Here is a 17,256-nt window from a genome sequence, read left to right as displayed (position 1 = left end):
TCAAGGAGCACTCTGGAGGCCCAGGAACATTCAAGAGCATCAGGCGTGCTCTGGTGGTCAGGGTGCCAGCTCTGGCTAGGGATTATTTGAAGGATCAGGAACACTCTAGAACAATGGAGCACTCGGTGTGGGAAGCCATTCTTCAGGGAGTTGGGGAACCCTCTGCAGAAGGATGTAGTCTGGGAATCCAAGAGTGTTCTGGGCCTTCCGTGGCGGTCTAGTGGCTAAGAATATGCTTGCCAATGCAGAGGACACGGGTTTGATCCCTGGTCTCGGAAGATTCCACATCTGTGGGGACAGCTGAGCTTGTCCACCACAACTACCGACCCAGGCGCTGCAAACTACCCTGCAACTAGACAGCAGTGCCCCACTCGCCACAACTAGAGAAGGCCTGGGCGCAGCAGCAAAGACCCAGTGCAGCCAAGTAAATGATTAAATATAAAATAAGACGAATTAAGGAAAACAAAACAAAAAGAGTGTGCTGGAGGGTAAGGAACCTTAGGCAGGTCTGAGGGCACCCTAGGATCAGATGTGCACAGAGCTCAGGAGTGGGTCCCTGGTCAGGGATAGCTGGGGGTGGAGCCCCCAACCCTCCTAGCGCCCTTCACCTGTAGGCCCCTCCCCCGCCTACGGGGCCCTCCTCACATTGTCTGTGAAGATGACCCCGAACTTCCAGATCTGGTACTTCACATCGATGGACATAAGCCTGCAGGGCAGAGAAAACAAGGATGGCCAGATGCTGGAGAGTCAGACCACAGCCGCCTCCCCCGCCTGCTCCAGGCCTGGGGGTGGGGGTAGTCCTCCCTGGCTCACCAGGTGAGCAGCCCCGGCGGTGGTTCAGGCTTGCGCTCGTTGTGGGCTGTGATCTCCAGCGTGGCCAGATCCATGCCCAGCAGCTCGGCGATCCGCTCCCGCCCATAGATGTCCCCGTGCTTGTCCAAGACCTGCACAGGGGAGCAGGGGGCCGTGCAGACAAGACTAGAGCGGGGAAGGTGGTGGTCTGCTCTGTGGGGCAGGTCTGGGACATTCTGAACTTTGTGTGAGAGATTGGGGGTGCATTTTTCTGGGGAGAAGGGCCAGAGCTTTCTTCAGATCCTCAGGGGGAGGGTCCAAACGTAATAAAGCCCTCCCCCCCAGTTAGCTCATTAGCCAAATTAAAAGGGATAATTTATTATAACTAGGCAGGTAGGCAAGGAATCCTATATAACTATATAACCTATATAACCCTATATAATCCTATATACCTGCCCCCCACCCCATCACTGATGAATTTGTCTCCTCCTGCTCACCCTCTCACTCTGCTCCAGCCACACTGGCTTCCCCACAGCTCCTCAAATACTCCAGGCACATCCTCGCCCCAGGACCTTTACAGCTGCCATTCTCACCCCCTCGCCAGGACACACTTCCCCCGGATTTTCACCTGCCTCACTCCCTCACCTCCTAATCACCCTGCACGAAAGAGTAATCTCTCTGGGCCAACCCCCACACACTCCCCCTTCCGGCCCATCTTTTTTCCTCCGACAACACTTATCACCATCTGAACATTATAAATGTGTTCCTCATCTGTCTTTCCAACTTGAGGGTCAAAATGTGTTTACTGCTAGGAACCCTAGTACAGTTCCTAGTAGGTAGGACCGACTAGATACCTAGGAGTACTCAGTAAACTTTTGTTGAGTGAATGAATGATTCTAACAGTCAACACTTGTCTAATGTCTTTTTTGTGTGTGTGCCAGATACTGTTCACGAAGCAGGTCAAACGATCTTTACAACAACCCAGTGGGGTCAGCCCTCTTAGTACTTCACTCAACATGATAGAAATTGAGGCACAGAAAAGGTGACACATGGGAAAGCAGACAAGGGACTTCCCTCATGATCCAGTGGCTAAGAATCTGCCTTCCAATGCGGGGGACATGGGTTCTATCTCGAGTAGAGGAACTCAGTTCCCATAGACTGCAGAGCAACTAAGCCTGGGGGCCACAACTAGAGAATCCCGAGTACCACAGTGAGGATCCCAGGCGCTGCAACTAAGACCCAATGCAGTCAAATTAATTAATGAATGAAAAATTAACAAAAAAGAGAAAAGCAGGCAATCCAGCACCAGAGTCTATGTGCTGAAGATAAGATGCCTTAGCTCCTCCCTCAAAACTAATATCCATGAAGTATTTACTCTGTGGCAGGCACTGCTGAGGTTGTCTCATGCATCGTCTCATTACAGGGGGTGTAGGGGGGTGATTATCATGCCCATTTCCAGACGGGCAAACTGAGGTGCTTCTCAGAGGGGCAAAGCCCCTTGCCCAAGGCTGCACAGAAACCAAGTGCTTGACTGGGTTTGGATGGGCTGGTGGCATCAAGGCACCCAGCTGGGGAGGACCTTCGACCTCCCCTTTCACAGCATCTCACCTTCCGCTTGACAAACTTGTCCCAGTAGTTGCTGGGGAAAGACCTGCCGAGAGAAAGAAGCCACAAGATGTTAGGGGAGAAAGGAACAGAAGCCGCCAGCAAAACTGGGCGGGAGTGGGGTGGGGGGTGGGGTGGGGTTGGAATTCCAATGCTTTTCTCACAGGGGATCCCAGACCATGGGGTCAATCTCTCACTCAGGATCAGGCTCTAAAGACCCCAGGCCAGGTGACGCTTGTCCAAGGTCAACCTTAAAATCCTGCCCCCACCCCCAGGCCCCGCTGCTGTCATCGGTGGAGCCCAGGTGACGGGGATGTACAAAGACCTGAACTGCACTCAGATGGGAGACAGGGAGGCAAGAGTGTGTGATGGGGGTGGGGGGTGTTGGAGCCAGCAGCCTGGCCCTGCTCTGGCGTCCAGGGAACAGAGGGCTTTCTCATGCTGTTTTATTTAATTTTATTTGATGCTTCTGGCCCTTTATTTACCAGGTTTTGTTTTGTTTTTCGTTTTTGTCTCCCGCAGCATGCGGCATCTTAGTTCCCTGACCAGGGATCAAACCCGCGCTGCCTGCATTGGAAGCACGGAGTCTTAACCACTGGACTGGCAGGGAAGTCCTGCCCTGGTGTTCTTATTCTAGACATGCCTCCCTCTCAGGATGCAGCCTGGCTGTACGAACACGGAAGATGGGACTTCACCTGGGGAGAATGGGATGGGCTGGGAGTGTTCTTTGGGGGTCCAGTGTCCCACCACATTGCCCTCATAACCTTCATTTCCTCTCTGGGCTCAGTTCAAAACCCAAATGATTTCATCAGTTTCCCATTCATGACACCTGGTGAGAATCCTGCATGAGGACGGAGTTTAAAATGCAGCTCCTGGGCGCCTCTGGAGACTCATTGAACCAGAATCTCCTGGTCACCTCTGGAGACTCACTGAACTGGAATCTCCTGGGCTGGGGCCCCGGGAATCTCCATGTGTCTCCAGAACCCCCACAGGTACTTTAATGCACAGGTAACCGGTGTGTATTACAAAGAGGAAGGTGGAGGCTTGGGGAGAATGAGTCAGGCTCCCCAGGCCTGGGCTGGGGATGGAATGGTACCCCAGTTCGGCTTCCCCCACCCACTGCGGGGGTACTGAGCCCTTACGGAGTGTTGAGCACCAGTCTGTCCCACTGGCCTTTCACGTCATCATCCTCAGGCTGCTCCGTGATATAGAGGCCGTCAAACTCCAGCTTCCGGGCCAGTTCCTTCTCCCGCTTAAAGATCACCAGGGGCACCTAGAGGGTGCACGGAGGTAAATAGGGTGGCGGGGAGTGTCAGGAGACCACAGCCTTGGCAGGAGCAGGGATGTCTTGCTGGAGCCTTCATGAGACCCCACAGCAGAGCCGTGCTCCCAGAGTGATCAGGGTAGTAGCAGTGGGGAAATGCAATCATAAGGTCAGGGCTGGGATGCGCAAAAAACCCAGGAGGGCCCAGAACTGGTGCCTGCTGCAGCCGGTGGCCTCCCAAGGGAAGGAGGAGGAATGAATCAGGCAGGTGAGAGGAGATCAAAGCAGGGCAGAGCCTTCCAGGCAGAGGGAACCGCACATGCAGACGTTCGAAGCCCAAAGAACTCTGTTCGTCCAATTGTTAAGTATCAAGATTAGCCGGACAGTCAGCTCTTGTGGAACTCAAATGGAAATTTTTGTAACACAACTTATGGGGCATCACAAAGCTTTGGGCGCAGTTAATGTCAGAATCCATGTCCCCCTGTTGGCACCCAGGCTGCGTCTGAGGCCCGCACACACCCCTTACAGATTCACCAGCTGACCAACACGTAGAAAATGACATGTAGTCCCAAATGACAAACTGTGCTTCTTGACCCAGAAATTAACATCATCATAGGACCCATCTCTTCAGTGTGAGCTACATCAGTTCCCAGTTTGAATATCACACTTGCTAAAGAGCCCAGTCCTGTATTCAGCCCCTGGCCTTACCACAGCCCTAGGTCCCCTTTGTCCCAACGCTGTGCACCATACCCCAGCCCCTGTCCCAGATCCTCTCACCCAGGGCCCCAGCTCATGTTCTCCCCTCTCCACCAAACACACACACACACACACACACACACACACACGTCCCGGCCCCAAGTTCTCCCCTCTCCACCAAACACACACACACACACACACACACACACACACACACACACACGTCCCGGCCCCAAGGCTGTGGTCACGACCCACCTTGAGGCAGTTGTAGCCAATGATACAGAGAAAGGCCACCAGCGTATGCAGAAGGCTCAAGCACCGCAAGGCAGGCTCCATGTAGCCCGTGCTCTCCTCCAGGAAGTAGTACACCATGTTCTCATCCTCGTCGCCCTCTGCTTCCTCTCCAGCCCCCGAGCCCCAGCCGGAGCCGCCACCAGACCCTGCTCCTGACAGGCCCCCAGCTGCTGACCCCTCCATGTCATCCTCCCCAGGTGGAGAGTCAGAGACCTAAAGCGGGGTGGGGGGGACAGGCCAGTCAGGGTGGGGACCTGGGGTCCTGGTGCCTGGTCCACCACACCCTGAACCCACGAAGAAAATGAACAGCCTCCATGCCTGAGGTTTGGTCTTGGCCCCTGTCGGAGGCAATCTCAGCAGGACTGTCAATCAAGATCAAGGGGCAGGTCCAGGACCCTAGCTAGCAAATCAGACTCTGTTCTCGGAATCTTGACTATTGACTGAGTGACAGGAGAACTGAAAACAGAGTTGATTTGTCTTGATAGTAGAGCCCCAAAGAGAGACTAATTTTAACACACACACATATATATTAGGGTCTTCCCAGGGGTCACTAGTGGTAAAGAACCCACCTGCAGATGCAAGAGACGTAAGACACACAGGTTTGATCCCTGGGTCAGGAAGATTCCCTGGAGGAGGGCATGGCAACCGACTCCAGTACTCTTGCCTGGGGAATCCCACAGACAGAGGAGTCTGGCGGGCTACAGTTCATGGGGTCGCAAAGAGTTGGACTGAAGCGACTTAGCACGCATGCATATATGTATCAACTTGTGAGATCTTAGTTCCCCAACCAGGGATTGAACCCAGGCTCTTGGCAGTGAAAGAGGAGGCCTAACCAGGGACTGACAGGGAATTCCCTTAACACTAACATTAACACTAACTAAAGTTACTGGTCGCTATCATTTATTCATACAGCATCTTTATATACCAGGTACTATTCTGAGAGCTTTACATGTGTTTTTTGTTTGTTTGTTTGTTTTGGGTGCACTGTATGGCATGTAGGATCTTAGTCCCTGAACTGTGAGAATTAAGAGAATTAATTTAATTAAGAGAATTCCCATGAGCTTCCCATTGCCTCCTCCCCACAGATTTCTCTTTAGCTTATGTGAAGGCAAAGAGAAGTAACTGAATTGGTGGGTGCTGCAGAGAGGGCAAGGCCTGCACCCAGGGGCACAAGGCTGGCCAGTGGCAGAGCTGAACGTGGAACCCACAACCTGTTCGCTGCTCTAACTCCCCCGGGCCCTCAGGCATGTGTTCCAGATGGACCCAGATATATACACTCACCCCTAGAGGGTCTCAAGATCCAGGTGTCCAGCCTGACCCTTCCCCGGGACCCTGAGCCCAATCCCTTGTCCCTAGTGAATTTCAAGGGCCCTGGGGACCTATTGGGACTGAACCTCCCATCCCACAGCCCAGATCAGCACTTGATCCTCCCAGCCCCTCTTGACCAGCACCTTATAAAACAGCAGGATGAAGTTGATGGCAAATGCCAAGAAGAGGGCAAGGAATCGCAGGGTGTAAAAATTCCTTGAGAGGTAGTTCTAAGATGCAGAGAGAAAGAGAAAGACAGAGCTCACAGTCCATCCTCTCCCTTGGAGAATTTATCCCAACATTCACCCACAACCCAAGCACTGAGGTCCTGAATAACTGGTCCCACAACTTCCCATTTATTGAGTGCTTACTGTATACCAAGACCTGGGCTAAGTGCTTTATCTACATGAACCTGTTTAGTTCTGCGCTGATGTGCCCACTTTCTGGATGAGAAAACGGAGGCTCAGGGAGTGAGCTGTCTTGTTCAAGGTCATGTCAATAAGAAGTGGCAGACTTGGGCTTTGAAGCCAGGCAGTCCAGCTCCAGAGTCTACCTTCCCAACCCCCCTGCCATGCTGCTTCCAGGACAAGGTGGCCTGGTCTTCTTTATCCCGGGCAGAGGACATCTATTCCTAACTCTCCTTTCCTTTCTTCCTCTCCATTGCTCTCTGCATTCCCCGATCTTTCTCCAAATCCTCACAGGAGCCCCCTTTTGTCCAGCATGTTTTCCTCAGCCCCTCATGTCAGGCTGGCCTGGAGAGGAGACAGGACAGGTGGAGCCCTGGGCCCTGCCCTCCCAAATTTCACCCTCGCTTCTTCTGGGCCTGGAGGAGGAGGTGAGTCTCTCTCACCCCTGCCCACCCCCCCCGCACAGGAGGAGCTGAGGCTTCTGTGGCAGCTCCCACCTGAAGGCTGAGAGCCAAGAAATAGGCCATGGCTTCAGTTGGATTTAGCTCTGGATAGAGGATGGAGGAGGGAAGTCGAAGCAGGTGGTCCCAGGTGCGCAAAGGCATGGAGGTGGGAATGAGGACTGTGAGCAGGGAGAGGCCGAGGAGCCAAGGGAGGACCGCCTGAAAATGCTGCCCTGTGCCCAGGTCCTGCTCTGTCTGGGGACATCTCTGCCCTCTGCCCAGACTGGCTTCCCCTCAGAGGTGAGCCGGGCACAGGTGGGCTCAGGAACAGGGTGGGGGCAGAAGTCATGTGAATGCTGGGTTTCCCTGAGAGGGGGCTTCGGATGCCCTTGCTGGGTCCTCACCAAGAACTTCACCCGCTGTACTTCCAGTTCTCCCCAGAATTCCAGGCCTGCACCGCCAGCTCCCTCCTTCTTTGGAGGGGGTGGAGGAGGAGCTGCCTTCTTGGGGGGTTCTGGTGGGGTCTCGGGGACTTCTTCCTTCTCCCCATTCTCAGCGCTGCAGGGCAGGACACAGAAAGAGTGAGAAGGTGCCTGGGAAATACATGCATGCATTCATTCAAAGCCAAGTGTGGGGTGCCTCCCATGCTTGGCCCAGGTCTAGACGGTGTTACGGACATAGTGGTGAGACCAACCTCCAGCCTTGTCTTCAAGGGGTGCGGGTCCAGTGGGGTTCAGACCCAGCACCAGACAGTCACAGCCCAGAGCAGTCAGGGCTGGGATGGGGGAAGCTCAGAGGCTCATGGGAACCCTGAGGAGGAGACACCCCTTCATCTTAGCAGGGGAGTCACGGTAGGCTTCCAGGAGAAGGAGATGGGTGAGTCAACATGGGAAGGAGGAGGAAGGCTGAGACCAAGCATGGGGCAGGGTGCTGCAGGCGGAGGGAATGGCTGGTAGAAAGGCTTGTGGTGATGAGAGGAGCATTTCTTCCTCTACTGTCTTTCACAGAGGCCCTCCTCTGGGTCTGGGCTTGGGCTGAGTGATGCTGAGGTCACAGGGTGACCAGGACAGCCTCAGGCCCTGAACTCAGGAGGCTCCCAGTCGATGAGGGAGGCAGTGACAGGGTCTGGGCCCCTTGCACCTGAGGCCACTCACTCAGCTTTCTCCGGCTCGGGTTCTGGCTCTGGCTCTGGCTCTGGAGGCAGCTCTTCTTCCTCTCCAGCCACCTGACGGCAGGGCAAGTATCAGGGTGGATCCCGCAGCCTCAGTGCCCCTCAGACCTGCGTATTCTCTCCATGTCCCTTCTGCACTTTTCTACGCAGTCTGAGGTGCACTCTCCTTCCACCCCCACCAGAAAAGGGATTATCATTCTCATTTTACAGAGGGGAAACTGAGGCTCAGAAAGATGGAGCAGCCATGACCAAAGCACTGTGCAGAGTCAGGCTGACTCCCAGTGGAGCGCTTCTCCCAGCAGGGCCTCTCATCACCTTGACAAGGGCACCCCTACCGGCACTCTGCACTGAGGGCCTGAGAATGCTTTAGGGGCTTCGGTCAAGCGGGCTACTTAATTCCCCACAATCGCCTGTATCTCTGAGGGTCTTTTCCAGTCTCTGACCTCATCTTCGGTCTTTTTAGGTCTTGATCCCCCTTCCCCTCTAATTTGGTCTCTGGATTGCTGGTTTATTTGTTTCCAGATATCTTTTTCTCCGTGGCTCCCAGAAACAGCGCGTGTTACCCAGAGCCTTTCTCCAGGGCTCCATCTCTGTGTCCATCTTTGAGTGTCTCTCTCTTTGTGCGTCTCTGTGTATCTCTCAGGCCCTCTCACCGTTGCTTTTAGTTTTCCTTCTCTCTGCGCACCGCCACCCACCCTCTATTAAGAGTCTCTCTTCCCCTTTCTCACCCTCCTTCCTACCTCAGTGATTCCAAACCCCTGAAGCCCCCTCCCGCACTCTCACCCCCAGCTTCCTCTTGATGATGGGCGAGCCCTCGGGCGTGGGCGGCTCCGCCGGCGTCGTGTCACCCATGTCCCCGAGGCCGGCCCCTTCGGGTCGGAAGGGGCCCCCATCGGCCACAGCCACCGTCCCATCGGCGACTCCCGGGCCCTCCTGGTCCGCCACCTCCTCGTCGCCCGCACCCTCGGCGGCATCGCCCGCGCCGTCGCCCGCGCCCTCGCCGTCCGCGTCGCCCCCGGACCCGGCCGGCTGCTCTCCGTGCACCTCGTCGCTCGTGGGGTCGGGCATGCCCGCCAGGAGCTCGGTCACCGTCACCTTCTTGGCGCCCTCCACCAGGCCGCCGCCGAAGAGCGAGCCCCAGAGCAGGCGCAGCGCGCCCGCCGCGGCCCCTGCGCCCGCCGAGCCCGCGCGCGCCAGCACCGCCCAGAGGAGTGCGGCCACCGCGGTCGCCGCCTCGCGCGCCGTGAGCCGCCGCAGCCGCCGCGCGCGCCGCCGCAGGCTGCGGTAGCTGAGGCCCCGCATGGCCCGGTTCGCGGCCGCCGCCAGCCGCGCCGTGGCGCCCGCCGCCGCCGTGGCCGCCGCGCCCTCGGGCCCCGCGGCGGCCTCCTCCGCGCTCTCGGCGCCCGCCTCCGCCGCGCCGGCGCCCTCGTCCTCGTCCTCCTCCGGCTCGCCCTCGGGCTCCGAGATCTGCGCGGCGATCTGCATCTCGAAGATGGTGTCCTCGCAGAAGCTCACGAAGAGCTCCATCTTCTCCGACTCGCCGCCCTCGTTCACCACGTCGAAGATGAACTGACGCTTCGACTCCTTCACCTGCAGCGCGGGGCGGAGGGGACATGATGGGGGCGCCGGCGGCGGGCACTTGGGCCCACAGCGAAGGCGGCCGGGGGCTCGCCGCTGTTCTAAGCATCTTCGTGGTTTTTATTTTCGAGGAGCGCACCTGTATTGCGCTCGCTGTAGGTGCACTTGTATGAATTTCAACAGGGCCAGGGCCAGTATCCTGGCATTTTGTGTATCGTAATCACATTTAATCCTTACAAACCATCCCAGAAGTATGGGCTGTTATCCCCATTTTACAGATGAGGAAGTGGAGGCCCAGAAAGTCACGTGCTCAGGGTGACACAGAAGGTGACAGGCGTGAAATGTGAATTCCCAACAAGCTGGCTCCAGAATCGATGTTGTTGGCTTCTTTGAGAAAGGGGGCATGGTGGTTGAGGGCAAAGGTTCTGCAGCCAGCCTGTCTGGGTTCCAATCCCAATTCTACCACTGTTAGACGGAACTCTCTGGGCCTCAGTTTCCCCTTATGAATTAATAGATGCTGAGTGCTTAGAACAGGGCCTGGTGCCTACGAAATGCCCTATGTGTCTGCTATCTCAGGACTGCTGTTTGAGCACTGGAGGGCCATGCAGACAGACATGGGCTCCTGGGACCACTAGAAGGTGGGAATGGGAAGGAGTGAGCAGGAGGAAGTGAGTGGAGGAATAACGCTAACAAAGAGTGTGCCCGTGGAGTGCATTTGAGGGGCAGAGGTGGGAGCTGGAGCTCCCACAGCAGGTACCAGAGTGTGAAGGACCAGTGATGAGCCATGGTTTCCTGCAGATGAAGGGACGTGCGGCCATCCTGGGTGGAAGGATGATGCAATGGCTTTTAAGCCAGATGGGAGAGCAGGATGAATGTACAGTGATGCCTCAAGGGATACAGATGAGTGAGCAAAATCTTGGGGGTTCTGGGGGAGTACGTGATGGGGGTCAATATGCAAAAGCCTTGTGAGAGGGCACAAGGGGCTCAGGGAGGTATCAGGTGTAAGGGGGCCAAGGTGGCATGGGAGAATGTGGGGGAGAAAGTGACCATGCCGGGCTCAGGGTGCTCCGTGGACATGGGCATATGGGGGAGGCATGCATGGACCTGGGCAGAACCGGGGATGGAGGCTGTCAATGTGAGCTGTTGCTGCTGTTTAGTCACTAAGTCCTGTCCAACTCTTTTGCAACCCCATGGACTGTAGCCCACCAGGCTCCTCTGTCCATGAGATTTCCCAGGCAAGAATACTGGTGTGGGTTGCCATTTCCTTCTCCAGGGGATCTTCCTGACCCAGGGACTGAACCCATGTCTCCCGCATTGGCAGTGGATTCTTTACCGCAGAGCCACCTGGGAAGTCCTGTAAATGTGGGAGGGGCCTACAGTTCATACAGGCTGTGTGTATGCACCACGACGCTCACGCAGGGGGACCCAGGAATAAGTGTAAGAGGGCCTGGAACATGAGGGCAGGGTTCAGGGTGGGGTACAAACCTGGGAGTGCATGAGCCAGGTCTCACCGAGGAGGAGAGTCGAGGGGCCCAGGGCTGAGGAGATGATGGGAGTGCAAGCCTCACAGACTGTGTGATGTGGGAAGGGTGTGCAAGAGCAAGTAGGAGGAGTGTGTGCGTGCCTGGGGGGGGCATCTGAGAAACCAAAGGGAAGTGGGGGGAGTTCCCTGATGGCCTCGGGGTTAGGATTCTGTGCTTTCACTGCAGAGGCCTGGGTTCCATCCCTGACGGGGGAACCATCCTGCATGCTGCATAGCATGGCCAAAATACAAAAAAAAAAAAAGGAAGTGTGAGAGCAAGAGGCACACAGTCTTGGTGTGCATTGTGATTGTGAGCAGGAGGGCCACCTGGACAACAGGGGCTGAACCTGCATGAGGGGCACGTGGGCATGTGAGAGAACAGGGGTTGGGGACCACGTGCTGGCTAAGTGTGTGAGATGGACTGGGGGAATGTCAGGGCCATGTGAGTGTACTCTTGGAGCAAGTGAGTATGTAAGGGACAAACACTGTGGGCTGGGCATATTAGGAGCACATAGGTCAAGAGGTAGGCTCGGCCACCAAGGACATGGGCGAGGGGGCTTTTGTGAACATGTTGGAGAGGGCGGTCCAAGTGTTTATGGGTGAGCATGGGTGTGCCAGGGCATGTATGGGTGAATAAATGAGGGGCAGGCAACCATATGGCATGCCAGGGCTTCAGGAAGGCACGCTGGGATCCTCAGAGTGAGTGCGCAAGACAGGTGCACCCACAGGTGGGCCCAGAACAAGTGAGATAGGAATTGTGTGTTAGGAATTCAGAGGGCATTTGGGGGCACATGTGGTGACTGGTGTGGAGAAGGAAATGGCAGCCCACTCCAGTGTTCTTGCCTGGAGAATATCATGGGCAGAGGAGCCTGGTGGGCTACCTTGCATAGGGTTGCAAAGAGTCAGGTATGACTGAAGCGACTTAGCATGCACACACATGGTGACTGGTGAGGGATGGGCCAGCATTAGGGCATCCCGGAGCCCTCAGAGTGAGCGTGCAAAAGAGTGGGCACGGGCAGGCCAGCGTTGAGAGAGAGCATACCAGGAGCTGCTGGTAAGGTGAGCAAGGTGGGTGTAACCACGTGGGTTCAAGTACACAGTGTGGGTACAGTTGCATCCGGACTATTAAGAGCTCCCAGGGTGAGTGTGCAAGAGGCAGGCGTGGTGTGAGCAGCCACACTGAAGGCATGCCAATGCTGCTGGTGTTGCATTGGGGTATGTATGCTGTGTGTTCAGTCGCTTCAGTCGTGTCCACCTCTTTGTGACCTCATGGACTGTAGCTCCCCACAGGCTTCTCTGTCCATGCAGATTCTTCAGGCAAGAACACTGGAATGGATTGCCATGCCTTCCTCTAGGGGATCTTCCCAACCCAGGCATCGAACCCTCGTCTGCTGCATTGCAGGCAGATTCTTTACTGCTGAGCCCCTGGGGAAGCCCCATATCAGGGTATGTCCATGCACAGGCCGAGTCTGCACAAGGTGGGCATGGGAGAGCCAGAGGTCTGCAAGGTCTGCAAGGGCACAGCAGTACCCATACAACATGTGCAAAACGGTGGGCATGGGCTTCACGAATGGAGCACGGGCCCAGTGGGGTCTGCAAAGGAGATGTGCAAAGCGTGCACTGCCCCATGTGGGGTCCAAGCATATGAGGGGCATGCCCTGGAAGCCCCGGGAGGCGAGCATGCACGTGCATGGGTCTGCTGACCTGGGGCATCTCCCACTGGGCGCGGTTGGTCTCCGAGATCTCGAAGTAGATACGCTCGATGCGGCGGGAAGCCCCCATGATCTCGATGCGGCCCAGGTAGGGCCGGAAGTACTCGAGGATGCTCTCCGCGAGCTCGAGGAAGTTGCGCAGGCGCGGGTCGTGCGGCACGTGCTCTGACAGGTTGGTCAGCAGCACCGCCACGTTAAAGCCGATGTCGCGGGCTGGCTCCTGGAAGCGGTTGGCGAACTCCTCACAGTCGATCATCTCGTTCTCATCCGCTTCGGAGCACGAAAGCAGGAACTGGATTTCCGGACCAGTGAACTGCTTCTGACTGTCCATGGCCTGGCGGGGGGCGGCGGGGTGGAGTAGAAGGAGAGGTCAGAAGGGTGGGCTGGGGAGCCCCGATGCTCTTCCTGAAACTACTATGGACTTTTCATAAAGACAGAAAAGTCCAGGATCGTATAATCACCACCAAAGGCTGACACTCAGAGGTTGACATGGGTGAGACTGTACCAGTTATTAAAATACTGAATGTTAGGACTCCCCTGGTGGTCCACTGGTTAAGAATCCGCCTTCCAATGCAAGGGGACAGTGGTTCCATCCCTGGTGGGAGAACTAAGATCCCATATGCCATGGGGAAACTAAGTCCAGGCACCACAACAAAGACCCAACACAGCTGATAAATAAATATTTTAAAAGTTACTGAATGCTGCATTTCCACAAAGCTGAGCCACACATGCACTGTCAGGGTGAGTCCATTTTTCATTGGTGGTAAGATGTGAATTGACGAAACTCAGCACTCGTGTGCACTTAGTCACTCAGTCCTGTCCAACTCTTTGTGACCCTATGGACTGTCGCCCACCAGGCTCCTCTGCCCATGGATTCTGCAGGCAGGAATACTGGAGTGGGTTGTCATGCTCTCCTCCAGGGGATCTTCTCGACCCAGGGATTGAACCTGCATCTCATGTCTCCTGCATTGGCAGGAGGGTTCTTTACCACTGAGCCACCTGGGAAGCCTCCCAGCACTTGGGTAGCAGCTGGTAAAGGGATGCTGTCCCAAGCTCCCTGCCGGCTATCCTGCTCTCCACCCATCCTCCCACCCTCACCCCTTACAGTGGCACCTGTGGTCTGTACCAGAGGCTCTCTTGACCCTCTGGCTGCAGTTGGGAGCCACCCAGTTGGGGTCAGGGAGCAGGAGGAGAACGGAGTTGCGGCATTTCTCTCCTTGGTTCCCTCCCTGTGCTGGTTGTATCTCTCCCTCAAAGGTCAGTCCTGCCATCCTGTCCAAACAGCTCCCTCTATCACCCAGTTTGATCCTCACTCTTTCCTCCAGGCCAGCCCCCTCCAGGCCAGGGTCCTGACTGATAGCAGTACATGCCACCCCCTCTACCCCTTCCCCAAGACCCTTTGATCCCCCATCCTACCATTTTCAGCATCTACATAATTGGCACCGGACACAATGGAGGCCTCCAAATCTCAACCGGGAATAAAGAGTCATATACTCATCACCCCAGAATTAACAAATGCTCACGAAGACACATTTTCAACTACTATATTTTTAAGAACTAAAACATGCCAGCAGTGATTGGAGCCCTCTGGGTACCCTTCTCTTACTCCATTTCCCCATCCTCCCCCAACTATCCTGGAGTTGGTGTATCCTTCCCAAGAACTATGTGTCAGGGCGTTCCTGGTGGTGCAGTGGTTAAGAATCTGCCTGCCAATGCAGGGGACGTCAGTTCAATCCCTGGTCCGGGAAGATCCCACAGGCCTTGGAGCAACTAAGCCCGTGCACCACAGCTACTGAGGCCTGCAAGCCTTGAGCCTGTCTCTGCAACAAGAGAAGCCACTGGATTGAAAAGCCTGCAAACCACCATGAAGAGTAGCCCCTGCTCACTCCAGCTAGAGAAAGCCTTGGGAAAAGCAAGGAAGAGCCAGTGCAACCAAAAAGAAAATTAATCAATTAATTATTTAAAAAGAACTGGGTGTCACACGGATGGACCTAGAGGGTATTATGCTTAGTGAAATAGATCAAAGAGAAATATTGATGTTTTCACTTTTATGTGGAATCTAAAAAATAAAACAAATGAACATAGGAGAAAACAGAATAAACAGAAACAGACTCACAGAAATAGAGGACAGGCTAGAACAAACCAGTGAGAAGAGGGCAGCGGGGAGCGACAAGATAGGGGAGGGTGATTAAGAGGTGCAAAATACATATAAAATCAATAAGCTACAAGTACATATTGTACAGCAAGGAGAATATAGCCAACATTTTATAATAACTTTAAATGGAGTATAATCTACAAAAACATTGAATAGCTATGTTGTACCTAATATACCATAATATTGTAAGTCAACTCTACTTCAATAAAAAAAGAAGTATGTGTCAGTACTTCTACTATCTATATACTGTCATTTATCTGGTATCCTGTACATTATTTTGATAGAAAGAATTACAATCATGTAATTTTTTCACTCAACTGTATGTTTTCAAGATCTATCTATGTTGAGGTATAGGTCAGATGAATGCATTTCCACTGCTGTGTAGTATTCCTGTTTTATAAATACAGCATTCTATCCAGAAGAGAAGGTGACTCCAGGAAAGAAAATCGACAACCATCATAGAAGAAGGTTTGATGACAGACATTTAGATTATTTCCAGTTTTTTACTTTACAGACACTTCCATTGAATATTCTCATACTGCTCTCTGCTGCTGCACTTTTTGCAAAAGGTTCTCTGGGGCAATCTTTTAAATGTTTTGACAGCACCCACAGTAAGAATGCATTTTATAATGTGACAAAAAAAAAAAAAGATTTCAGGACACAACTCTGACTTTCGCTATGTAACGCACTCTGCAATGTTCTATTTTATTTTTAAAAATGCTGGTCATGACTTAACTAAATTAATTTCATGACCAACAGATGGTTTGCCACATGCAGTCTGAGAAACGTTGCTCTGGGTATGAACAGAAGCGAAATTTTCTGGCTCTAAAAAGTGCTTTGTAGCCAAGAACTTTGCAAAAATGCTTTCTAAATGAGTAACATGCTTTGCAAATCATGAAGGGCTCTAGAAACCACAGAGCGTGGAGACATAATCACACAGGAACTCTTCACCTTCTACTGTCGCTCCATCAACCTGACTCCTTTTCTTATGATACAGTGTGACACTGCCCCTCTTAAAATCTGACTCCCCCACCCAGCCCCGCATGGGGCCTGGGACTCCATCCCCTCCGTTCAGTCCTGGACTATGCATGCTCTTGTGATTTGCTACTCTCTCTTTGTCATTGTCCGTTAGCCTGTCCTTTCTTTTGAAATACCTTCCTCTCTGACTGTTGTCAGTTTCCTCTGCTGGAGTCTCCTCTTTCAGACCTCTAAAGGTTAAAGGGGCCCCAGGTCTGAAATCTTCACTCTTGAGATATACACGCTCCATGGAGAGAGCCTTGAGGCTCAAGCCTCGGAAAGCCATCCCATGCCAATGATTGTGAAGTCTACATCCCAGCCCTGACTGCTCCCCAGAATCCATACACGTGACAGATGAAGCCTTATCTGACATCTGTGTGGAAAAGGCCAGAACTGAACTCTTGATTTCAAAACCTCTCCTCCCACAGTCTTACCCATCTCAGGAATAGCATCACCACCCACCCAGGTGCTTAAGTTAAAATCTTTGAGTCATCCTTGATCCCTCCCTTTCATCTCACTACCCACACCGAATCCATCAGCAAATCTGTCAGCTCTGCTTTCAAAAGACCTAGGACACACACTTCTGCCCCCTCCACGGTTCTCTCCCCCACTAGAGGGTCACAGCGACTCCTCCCTGGTTTCTCCTCCTCTTCTCTCCCCAAAGTCTCTCCCGCCACCCCGCACACACAGCTGGAGGGACGCTGTAAACATCTGAGTCCGATCACATCCCTCCCCTGCTCAGAATCCTCCCTTAGCTCCATTTCATTCAGGTTAAAAGTCAGAGTCCTCCCCACAGCCAGCCAGGCTCAGCACATCCTCCCCCATCACCTCTCAGACTTTATTTTTGCCTCTCTCCCTCTCAACAGCCACGCTGGCCTCCTCTGCATCCCTCTTGTTCCCATTTTGCAGCCTTTACACTTGCTCTTCCCTTTGCTGGGGAGGCCACAAACTCTCCTACCTTCACAGGGTAGCATCCAGCTCTCAGCTTCAATGTCCTCGGCCCTCCCTGGCCACCCAGTTTACAGGGCTGACTGCATCACGCTTTGTTGCACACCACCTTGCTCATTTACTTCAGACCACAGGTTATAACCTGAAATTATCTTGTTTGCTTATTTTCATCTGCCCCTCCCCATTGGGCTATCAGCTCTGAGGGTGGGGGTCTCTGTTTTGTTCATTGCTACACACAGTAGGCGCTCAGCGCATCTTTGTCAAATGAATTAAGCACTTTGAAAACTGAGAAGACTTTTTAACTCTGTTACAATTTTGGAAAATCAAGAAGTCCTTTTTTAAAA

The 17,256-nt window shown here is 53.9% G+C and overlaps 1 protein-coding gene across 2 annotated transcripts in view; it reads right to left on the bottom strand.

The window, feature by feature from the left end:
- RYR1 (ryanodine receptor 1) overlaps positions 1-17,256 on the bottom strand; it is a 126,621-nt gene that overhangs the window by 3,944 nt on the left and 105,421 nt on the right. For both annotated transcript variants that reach the window (XM_052656509.1, XM_052656510.1), the window contains 10 exons: positions 12,785-13,126; positions 8,764-9,570; positions 7,964-8,034; positions 7,214-7,367; positions 6,103-6,189; positions 4,613-4,864; positions 3,540-3,670; positions 2,401-2,443; positions 814-944; positions 646-706 (listed from right to left, as the gene is read on the bottom strand). In XM_052656509.1, the coding sequence (XP_052512469.1) occupies positions 646-706; positions 814-944; positions 2,401-2,443; positions 3,540-3,670; positions 4,613-4,864; positions 6,103-6,189; positions 7,214-7,367; positions 7,964-8,034; positions 8,764-9,570; positions 12,785-13,126 (2,079 nt within the window). The remainder of the gene's footprint in view (positions 1-645; positions 707-813; positions 945-2,400; positions 2,444-3,539; positions 3,671-4,612; positions 4,865-6,102; positions 6,190-7,213; positions 7,368-7,963; positions 8,035-8,763; positions 9,571-12,784; positions 13,127-17,256) is intronic.

This window comes from Budorcas taxicolor, chromosome 18 (assembly GCF_023091745.1).
Source record: "Budorcas taxicolor isolate Tak-1 chromosome 18, Takin1.1, whole genome shotgun sequence".
Taxonomy (NCBI): domain Eukaryota; kingdom Metazoa; phylum Chordata; class Mammalia; order Artiodactyla; family Bovidae; genus Budorcas; species Budorcas taxicolor.
The sequence above is the reverse complement of the archived record's forward strand: the minus strand, read 5'-3'. Positions and strand labels throughout refer to the sequence as shown.